This window comes from Chlamydotis macqueenii, chromosome 14 (genome assembly GCF_036417535.1).
Source record: "Chlamydotis macqueenii isolate bChlMac1 chromosome 14, bChlMac1.mat, whole genome shotgun sequence".
Classification (NCBI taxonomy): domain Eukaryota; kingdom Metazoa; phylum Chordata; class Aves; order Otidiformes; family Otididae; genus Chlamydotis; species Chlamydotis macqueenii.
In genome coordinates, this window is record NC_141569.1 from 14464233 (window position 1) to 14474349 (window position 10117).

General features: G+C 63.1%; 2 protein-coding genes across 3 annotated transcripts; both read right to left on the reverse strand.

Moving 5' to 3' along the window:
• Window positions 1-95: 95 nt before the first annotated feature.
• Window positions 96-3004, reverse strand: GPX3 (glutathione peroxidase 3). The gene is made up of 5 exons (XM_086758583.1): window positions 2841-3004; window positions 1566-1719; window positions 1220-1337; window positions 940-1039; window positions 96-849 (listed from the first exon to the last, which is right to left on the reverse strand). The coding sequence occupies exons 1-5, from the start codon at window positions 2925-2927 to the stop codon at window positions 643-645; spliced, it is 666 nt and encodes a 221-aa protein (XP_086614709.1). The 5' UTR covers window positions 2928-3004; the 3' UTR covers window positions 96-642.
• A 4791-nt stretch (window positions 3005-7795) lies between these two features.
• SMIM3 (small integral membrane protein 3) lies at window positions 7796-9787 on the reverse strand. Of its 2 annotated transcripts, none has more exons than XM_086758830.1 (2): window positions 9364-9787; window positions 7796-8806 (listed from the first exon to the last, which is right to left on the reverse strand). In XM_086758830.1, exons 1-2 carry the CDS (start codon window positions 9546-9548, stop codon window positions 8626-8628), a joined length of 366 nt encoding a protein of 121 aa, XP_086614956.1. In that variant the 5' UTR covers window positions 9549-9787; the 3' UTR covers window positions 7796-8625. The 2 variants fall into 2 exon arrangements, with proteins under 2 accessions (XP_086614956.1, XP_086614957.1); XM_086758831.1 differs by lacking the exon at window positions 9364-9787 and adding an exon at window positions 9104-9185.
• Window positions 9788-10117: the final 330 nt, after the last annotated feature.

Consider the following 10117-nt stretch of genomic DNA (forward strand, 5'->3'; position numbering starts at 1 on the left):
AAAAAAAGTTTCTCCAGCCATCCCTGCTACTACCCCCAGGCTGGCCACTGTGCCCCTGACTCTCTCCCCCCACCCCAGGCCAAAAAGCGGGGCTGTGCTTTTGCAGAGCCTTTATTTGGTATTTCTATGGCAGGGGGCAAGGGGCCGGCTGCCCCTGGCTGGGAGGAGGAGCACGTCTCTGCACCAGGACTACGGGCAGCTTGAATGCACTGAAGAGCTGCTCCGTACCTGGCAGGATCAGGCCAGGCCCGCCCCGCACCGGGGGCTTTCAGGCCAAGCCTTCATGGAGACGTGGTCTTCTGCACCATGGGTGGCCGGCCCCTGCACCCCCCCTGCTGCCTGGCAAGGTGGGATGGCAGAGCGGGGCGCATGAGGGGGGCAAGCTGGTGGCCAGGAGATGTCATCGCCAGGGGTGGAGGTGGGACGTGGGGTTATTTGGAAACATCCCCCTCCCATCGCTAAGGTCTCTGCCACTGGGTTGCCCAGCGCAGCATCCTGACTGGGGGGTGCCAGAGACGGGAGCGATGGCGAGGGGAGCGTGCCAGCTCACTGCTCGGGAGATCCTGGGAGGGGACAGGATGGGGAGCAACCCTGCAGCAGCCAGGGGGGAGAAGCCACCCCTCAGGCCGGTGGCCCCAGCCTCTACTGCTGCTGCTGTTGCCTCATGTAGGCGATGATGTCGTTCTTCACGACGGCGATGTTGGCGCGGTGGTACCAACGCATGACGGGCACGCCGTCGGGGCCCACCAGGAACTTCTCGAAGTTCCATTTGATGTCGTGGTTCCGCAGAGGCTCCCAGAAGAGGTTCTTGGGGTTCCCAAACTCCTCCGCCACCGGTGGACAGGCATTCTGCAACAGGGTGCCACTGCATCACGGCGTTGTCCCCCCGAAGAACAAGCTGGGTGCTGCCCCTCATTCCCCCCTTGCCATGGCACCCACCTTCAGGAAGGTGTAGACCTTCTGCTCCTTGGCCCCGTTCACATCCCCTTTCTGGAAGAGCTGGAAGTTGGGGACAAAGCCACCCCCTGGTCGGACGTACCTGCAAGGGGAGGGTGCGCAGGGTGTCATGCCACAGGCAGCTCTCAGTGCTGCACAGGGGTAGTGGGGGAACCCCAAGCCTCATGCTTTTGGGGGCCACACCCAGCAGGAGCTGCAGCCTTTGCACCCACTGCCCAGCCAGGGGGGTCAGGTGCCCTGCAGCCCCCACCACAGTACTCACTTCAGAGCAGGGAGGATCTCTGAGTTCTGGCCAGGTTCCTGCTTCCCAAATTGGTTGGAGGGGAAGCCCAGGACAACGAGCCCATAGGGCCCCAGCTCATTTTGTAGTGCATTCAGTTCTGCAGGCAAGCAGAGCCAGGGTTGGGTTAGCAGGGGACCACGCTTACCCCAACACCCGCACTGACGCCCTCAGAGCATCCCTGGCTGTGCCAGCTCCTAGGGAGCAGGTGTTCCCCCTTCTCCCAGCTCCCTGGGGCAGGATGGACCACGGGGACCAGCAAAGGGCGGCACGCCTGGGTGATGCCTGCCCTGTCCCCTGAGGTGGCCGTGCCCCACGGGACCCTTACCCAGGTACTGCAGGGTGAGGCCTCAGTATGTGGCCACGTTGACGAAGAGCACCATCTTCCCTGCATACTTCCTAAAGGGAATGTACTCGTCCCCGTCGATGGTCAGGGCCCCGTAGTCGTAGATGGTGCCCTGCACCGAGCCGTAGCATTTCACCTGCGGGGCGAGGAGCACCCTATGAGACCGGGCCGGGGGCTGCCAGCCACCCTGCTCACCCACCCCACGGCCACCCACACCCACCGGAGCAGCAGGTCCAGCCCTGGCACTGGCTGAGATGGCAGCTGCCAGCATTGTATCTCCTGCCCCAAATGCCGCTGGCAGCAGCCAGACTCCGGCATGCCAAGGTCAGGGCACTGGGACAGGCTGGTTTGTGCACGCACACGCATGTGCATACATGTGCGCGCCCGGCAGCGGGGCTGGCCGCAGCTGGAGAGATGTTTACTCAGCCAGGGTCAGGCAGGAAGGCGAGAGGCTGGAAAACAGCCTGAGCTGGAGCAGGGAGACCAGCCCCAGCCTCTCGGGGTCCATCGGCGGGCAAGACCCCACCACCCCTACAGAGCCAGGGCACCCTGGAGCGGCACCGGCTGCTGTGCCCAGGCAAAGGAGGGATCGGGGCTGGATCAGACCCGTGCGGGGAAGTGGCAGGGTGGAGCAGCGTCTGCCTGCGGGGCTGCAGGAGTTAACCCGGGGCAACCCATCTCCTGTCCCCGTCGGGAGACCCAGGCTCACCCAAGTGCCACCGAGGGGCTATTTTGGGAGCTGGCAGGAGATAAGGCACAGGGGCTCTGCCCGGGGAGCTCGGCGTCTGTGGGGCCGGCCGGATCCTGGTGCAGGGCAGAGGTGGGCAGGGGGGGCCGGGGGTGACAGAGTCACCCCTGCTTTCTGCCCACCGGGGTGTGGGGACACAGCAGCCCCTGCACCCTCCAAACACGGGGGAACCCCTCTGGACAGCGTGCGTGGAAAAAAAACCCGTGCTCTGTCCCTATGGGGATCACTGGTGGGGGGTGGGACACACACACAAGGCTCTGTTCCCACTTTGTCCCCAACCCCAGGACAGAAATTCCCCCTTTGTAAGAACTTAGCTCAGAAAAATCCCCCCGTGATCCAGGCACTGGGATGGGGGGGTCACAGGGCCACCGTGCCCCACTCCTGCCCCTGCGAGCTCTGCACCAAGCCTTGGGGACAGGCGGGTCCCCAGGGTGCCACATCCTCCCCTCCCCGCAGCCCCCGTGGGGGTCTCCTCCCACCCCCCCCCCCCCCCCCCACCCCTTCCTTACCTTCTCCCTCTCCTGGCTCTGCCCCGGCTGGACGAGCCCAGCCAAAAAAAGGGGCAAAATCCAGGCGCTGCGGGCCCAGCCCCCCATGGCTGGGGGTGGGAGGGAGGGGACACACGGACACCTCTCCCTGTCGCCTACTGCCACCTCCGAGCCCGACAGCCGAGAAATAGCGGCTGGGCTGAGCGGGGAGGGGGGGCCAAGGGCCGGGAGGACGGGCCGAAGGCTGCGTTAACCGTGTGGGGCCTGGGCCGGACCCGGGGGGGGGGGATGTGGGGAGGAAGGGGGTGGCAGTGCCTTGCTGGCACCTCGGCGTGGCAGGGGACGTGGCACACCCACGAAACACGCGCGGCGGCCGCGTGTTGCCCGGGGTTTATGCAACGCGTTTGTGTGCGCCCAGGAGCCGGGGATTAAAAAACCGCACGGGGGGAGAGGTGCCCGGGCAATGTCCCCACCTCCCCGAGGGGACATCCACACCCCCACCCCCCGAGTGGGGTGCTGGGAACCGACCGTCCCAGCAGCATCCCCGGGGAGGCTGGGCTGGGGTCCGCTGTGTCCCCCCCCCCCCATGGCTGTGCTGCTCCGGGGTGGGAAGGGTTAATCAAGCCTTCCTCCTTTGCAACCCAGCAAATTTGGGTGCTCCTATGAGCTGCCGTGGGTTCTGGTCCCTCCCAGGGGCTGGGCTGTGGGGCCCTAGCCCCAGGGTGACCCTGCTATGGGGCAGGGCGGTGCTGGCCCTTAGCCCTCGGGGTCCCCAAGGGGCAGAAGTTTGCAGGGCTCTGTTTTCGTACCCGGGGAATGAAAACATTTACCCTGGGCTAGCTCCAAGGGAAACATCCGTGGTGAGGTGTAAATTCACTGAAATCCCGCAAAAAAAAAAAAAAAAATTATATGATGGGAGGATTAACTGTCTTGGGGGGAAGCTGTGGTCGGGGTGGAGGCTGGCTTGGGATGGAGGGCAGGACGAGGTGGCAGCGGGTGAGCCCCGGGGGGACCGTGGGTGCCGGCACGAGGTTTGGCTTTGCTAGAAAGCGGGGCCAGCCCTGCCAGGGTGCTGTCACCACGCCGGCCGCCGGAGCTGTCAGCAGGGACGGGGAGCAGGGCTGAGAGCTTGGGGGAGGCTGGGAGCCATCTCCCATTCCGTGTCCTTCGCCGGCAGGAACGCTATGTCCTGGGAAAGGCTGATGCTGTCTCGCTCCACGTGCGGCCTGGCTGGCGTGGGAGGGCTGGGGATCTGGTACATCCACCAGGAACACAGGGAACCCACGGAACAGGGGAGCTGCGGGTTCCTCTGTCACAGGCAGCGTTTCTCAAAGCTTTCTCAAAGCACTGCTAATGGAGAACTGGTTTAGCCGTGCCCTGGCATGGGTCCCCAGGGGGTGTGGGAAGCTCCCCCAGGTCCAGGCAAGCCCCTGAGATGCTCAGCCGCTGCCTGGGAACTGCCCACAGCCTAACACTGGGCACAGGGATGCTCCGGTCACCCCTCACGGATCTGGCCGTGGGCAGTGCGAGGCGGCTGCTTGCCAAAACCGGGGAGCCTGTGGGAGCCAAAACCAGGGGCTTGACCTCCCCACCCACTTCCCAGGCTCTGGGGAGATTTGGAGACATGGGGCTGCTCCCCTCCTGGCCAATACACTGCTTGCACCTCGCTGCATCCTGCAGCCGAAGGGGACTGGTGCGTGCGGAATGCAGGGAAAGGCTGAGCCACTCCTGAACTGTGTTTTCCTAAAACCAAAATAAAAATAAGGGACTTGTTACTCCAAGTCTCCTCTCCTTGGGTCCTGGCACCGGATCGGCCTCGGTGGAGGTGGGGAATGGGGGAGGACTTAACGAGCCGCAGTCAATGGACCTTGTCTCTGCCACTGAGCTTCCGTGGGACCCTGGGCATGTCACCCGGTGTCCCCGACCCATGCTGTGCCAGAGGCAGCACGGGAAAGCTGAGGGTGCTGTGGGCTCCAGCAACATGGTCCGAAGGCAGCGTGCAGCTCCACCCTGCCGGGTCCAGATCCCCCACCCCAAATGTCAGGCGCGCTGGGCGGGCTGACCCTTGCACGAACCTCCTTCCTCCGTTGTTTTTCCACCAGAGCCGGGCTGGAGCCAGCCCCCGCCTGCTGCAGATGTTTGGCAGGAGTCCGGGAGCGGGAGGCCAGGCGCTTCCAGCCCTCTGGCCGCCATGCTGTCGCTGCCACCGGCCTCGCCAGCTGTCCCCGAGCCATGGGCTGGGGGCTGCAAGAGACCTCGTGCCAGGCTGCAGGGCCGTGGTGAGCACAGGGAACGTGAAAGCATCGGTGGGGACCACATACTGCTGCTGGCTGGGCTTGTCCCAGAGCCGAGCGAGGAGCCTCTTTCATGCAGAGTGACGGGGACGGTGCCAGCAGCGTGCCGGGACGGCGGCGAGGGGCTCGGGCAGGCAGCATCACCCCGGGCTGGCAGCGGCGCTGCTGCTTTCTCTCCGGCAGCCTGGCACGGCATCAATCCCGGGGCAACCTCTGAACTTTTGTTCTGGGTGTGCAACAGGAGGCAAAAGGAAAACATGCTCTGCTGAGCGAGAGGCCCCAGGTCCCCTGGATCCAGGCTTCCCTGCCTCCGCAGCAAACCCAGACCCCCCACTCCCCAAGTGACCCTGTGCCCCCCGGGCTATGGCTGCGGGTGCTGCCCCCTCTGGCATCCCCATCCCTTCCTCTGCCAGACAAAGATTTGCCCGCTGCAAAAATGCCCCTGGCCCATTGTCCCCCACCCAAAGGGGAGAGGGGCATACGGTGACCCGCTGCTGCCGAGAAGGGGATGGAACACGGGTGGCTGCTGGGTGCTGCGGATGTCCCTTCCAGCACGAGGAGCCCCTCTGGGTGCTGCAGCCCCCCAGGGATTTGCTCCTCCCCGAGGCTGGGGAAGGACGAGCCCACCAGCCGTGATGTTTGCAATGTGCTCCTGGAGACCCCACTGCAGAGCGCAGTTTGGGACCCCGTAACTCTCCCTTCAGGGCCACGGGGCTTGCGTTAGGGTCCTGTATCAGCAGTTGCTCCAGGTGATGCTTCTCCTGCAGTGCCCAAGATGTTCAGGGTGCTGCTGTACAATTGCCACTGAGGCTCCTGACAACCTTCCCAACAAACTGCCAGGTCCGTAATGCCCCATCCGTCAGGGATAAGGCAGCCTCGGTGCCCAGAGGCAAGGTGCATCCCGCATCACCTCCTCCTCCTCGCCGGAGCTGCCAGCATCCGCCTCCCCCAGCAGCAAGCTCCTGCGGGCCGGCAGCCGGCTCCCGCCATGATCCAGGACCCGCCAGCGCTGGCACTGAAGCGTCCCAGCGGATGCTGAATCACCCCGGCACCAGCATCATGCCTGCCTGCCGCAGCGTCACCACTGCAAGTCCTGCTCCTCAACGGGCAGGAAAAGGCTTTTTTTTTTTCCCTCAGCAAAACATCACACAAACGCTGCCTTCGAGCTCTGGTGCTATTCAGGCACTCAAGCCAGGGTCGTGGTGGGGATTTGCTTCTCTTTCTCAGTCCTGGAGAAAGAATTTCCAGAATTTCCAACTCCACAGTGCACATCAGTCTAAATCCACACCCCCACCCCCCCCGTTTTCATGCTTTAAAAATGTCCTGGCTTCTCCCTGCTCTCCCCCCACTGCCATTTCGCTCTGCGCTGTTTGTTGTTGCTGTGAGCAAACCCATCTTTCCAAGGCTTCGCAATGCCTTTCCTGGAAATGTTTGCCATAGGATTACAACTTCCCAGAAAACTCCAACCATGAAAGGAAAACTCTCACAGCCCCCGTCTGCCTGTGACAAGGGGCACAGGGAGGTGGGAACACGCCCTGTCCCCCCTGCAGGGACAGGGGGGTTTGCATGGTTTTCCTTAGGTGTTTTGCTCCAAACCAGGCTTCCTTCTCAAACCACTGCAGTATTTGTGGCTTTTTTTTTTTCCTTTTTCTTTTGTAGCAAAGCTGCTCAGCTCCAGTTCCTAGTGCCAGACACTGTTGGCCATCCCCACACTCGACGGTGTCCCCAAGGAAGGGACGCTGGGTTGGAGCACGGCAGTGCCAAGGCTGCTCCCACTCAGGACAGCCGTAATCTTCTCCAGCTGCCGCTGCACAGTGCCAGCGAGGGAGGGAGAGAGGGGGAACAACAGGAAAATAATTCTGCTTATTTGCCTCAAATTCTGCAACTCGAGATGAGAAAGAGAGAGATGACAGCTCGAAACAGAAATTTATTTCTGGGCCACGCAAGGAGTACGTGTCCGCTCCCTCCCCGGCACAACCGCAGCCCGCAGCTCCAGCGCAGGCGTTTCCGCTCCCAGGGGCTGCGTCCCCATGCTGGGCTCCCTTCCCAGGGAGGGAAGCATTCGCCCAAGGTCCTGCTTCCCTGAGAATCACCTGCCCCTCCGGCCTCAACGCCGAAAGCAAACCCGATGCCGGCTGTTGCGGATCAAGCTGCACGGGGATGGGACACAGGGTTTCCAGCACCGCAGGGCTAGTTGCTCTTTCCAGCAGAGAAAGTGGGATTTAAGCAATTCACCCCAGCATCACTGTAGCATTTCCCCACATCCCAGCCTGATTCATCTCACTATTCGCGACCTTTCTCACTATGAGTCACCAGGACGCCGTTGCAGCCTCAGGACTCCGGCCACACGCTAGGGCCTGGCACGATGCTGGCAGGGAGGATTGATGTCGGTCACCCAAGCGGGAGAAAAGCAGACGTCGCTGCTGCCAGAAAGTCCCTGGGGATACTTCCCACTCACTGCCTGACAGTTGCTGCCACTATTGCAGCCAGATTCGGGTTTGCGCTCCCCGGAGCACAGGGCTGGGCTGGCAGCGTGCCTCCCACGGGGCTGCGGCCACCGGGCCTGAAAGCTGGGCAAGAACCCCAGAGACATTGAGCCAAGGCGGTGCAGGAGGTCAGTGTCTGGAAAGGCTGCAAAATATCTTAGATCCTGTGGACAGAGCTGCACGACACGCTCACGTGTAGAATAAAGTCCATTTATTTGGTAGCAAGGGGCAATCTAAGAGCTTACATGGTCCCTGCCACTGCCTGGGCATGAACCCCTCTGCTCCCCCAACTTTGCCTGTCCAGGCAAGGGGCACGCAGTCTCACCCACTGGGGCCGGTGTGCTGGGTGAGCGGTGGGGGCCCGCGCCATCGGCAGGAGCACCGAGCGCAGCCGGAATGCAGACAGGCAGGCTGGCAGGAGCTGCCCACGCTTCTCTGCCCCACGAGACCCAGAGGAACCGAGCGCCCCATAGGATTTTCCTACAATTTCAGCAGACATCTGATAGAGGAGAAGCTGGTGACATCCATACGTGCAGCCAGGACAGGTTCCATCACCAATGCTTTTAATCGAGTCCAAATGCACAACCAGAAGCCACATCCATCATGCTTTGACCCTTCCTTCCCAACCACCCTGACAGCTGAGACTCCAAAGAAGAAATAACTTTGCTGGGCATTTCCACTCCTTGCTGCTTGCCTGGGAGGAGACAGGGTCGCCAGCGAAGGTGAGGGCAGCCTGCCTGCCTCACGGGAGTGAGTCATTTCTAGCTGGACACGTCCACAACGCCACACATCTCCTGGCTGGTGCCCAGGCTGCCGTCTCCCCGACGGTCCCCGTGAGCTCACTGGGTAAACAGGAGCCAGGTAACAGGGGCAGGGGACCGGGTGCTGGCCTACCCCAGCTCCTGCCCGTTTCTCCCCAGCTCTCGGGGTGCCCCATCGGGCTCTGTGGGGTCTCCAGCACGGGGTCCCGTGGCTGTGACCACTTGCCCAGCAAGCCGTCCGTCCCTTGTCGCCTCCGTCGCAGCCTCACACGATGCCATTGCGCGTGGGGTGAGTCCGTACCCGGTAGATAATGACGGCGGTGGCCGGGCAGAGCACTAGGGCTGTCATGATGAGGATGGTGGCCAGGATGATCAAGACGATGACCCAGACGTCCAGGATGTGCTTGGGGAGGGCGGCGGGACCTGCGGGGTCAGGGATATCCATCCTGCAAAGGGAGAGGCAGAGGGGTGATGGGGCAGCCCCCTCCATCCCTCCCACAGCCAGAAACCCCCCCAATCGCCCCGAGCATCCCGATGCTCTCCCCACGGAAACCCCACAGCTGTGTCCAGCCTTGGCCTCGGGCTCTGGTAAAAGCTCTTTTGAGAAGCCCCAGGATTTATAGCGTGCTTTGATGCAGCTGGATAAAAGCCCAGGCGAAGAAAAAACTTCCCTGTTAATTGCTACCGCTGCTAAAGGAGCTGATAAAGCAAAGCCACAACCAGGCATCCCGCTGGTCACTCACGAGTGGGTCATCGGGTGAGGAAACGGCGGGACGCGGGCAGCCGGAGCCCTCACCGCTTTGGGGGAGCCTCGCACCCCTCGACCCCCCCGCCGGCCTCTCTCCTGCTGAGTCACGGAGTTAACGGCTCAGTCAGCAGCGGGGCTGGGGGCTAAGGAGCGGGCACCCCTCCGTGGGTCCCGCAGCTGCCCGCCCCCGCTCCGGGCCGCCGAGGGACACGGCCGAGGGTACGGGGCTGAGCCCCCCGCCCGCACCCCGCTTACCTGCGGCGCTGCCCGGCTCTGGCTCCGGCTGGGAGCGGCGGGATCCCGGGCGGGGGAGGGAGGGAGCCTGCGGCTGGCCCCGCCCGGCCCGGCCCGCGGGGGGCGGCAGGGGAGGGGGCGGGCGGGAGGGAGGGCAGGGGAGGACGTTTTATCCGCAGCAGGAAAAACCAAGAGCACCCACTCATCTCCTCCAGGACGGGGTCCCACCAGGGGAGACTATCTGGAGCCAAACCCGAAGGTCTCGGGTGCCGGCGAGGTGCCGTGGGGTTATTTCACAGCTTTGCCCCGGTCCTGTTCCTCCGCTCCCCTCCTGCCTCGCTCAGATGCACCCACCTGCCTTTGGGGCCTGGGGCAAGAGGGAAAAGCAAAATCACGGAGAGCCTCCATAAAACCCCAGCGACGAGGCACCAGCCAGCGCTCCGCAGGGCTTTGGGGCAGGGTTGATTTACACAGAGACACAGGAGATGCTCTCTGCATCTACAGGGAGGTGGCAGATCATGGCCCGTCATCTGGGAACGGCATTTCTGCTGAATATTCCACTCCGTCGGCAATGCTGAAGGGCAAAGCCAGCAGCAGCTCTTCCTGGCTGGCACTGGGAAGCAAGGTGGGGTGCTCTGATTTTCCTGCTGGGATGCAAGCCTGGTGTCACCCACAGTGGGACCCCCACACTGCACCCTTCACCTCTGCCTTTCCCAGTGGTTCCCAGTGGTGGAAACCACTACCATGTGCTCTCAGACACCCCTGGCCTCCGGGC

Coding starts and splice junctions, on each gene's coding strand:
- SMIM3 (XM_086758830.1), bottom strand. CDS start 9,548: ATGAGTGGGTGCTCTTGGTTTTTCCTGCTGCGGATAAAACGTCCTCCC. Junction 8,807..9,363: donor AGAGCCGGGCAGCGCCGCAG/GTAAGCGGGGTG, acceptor CTCCCTTTGCAG/GATGGATATCCCTGACCCCG.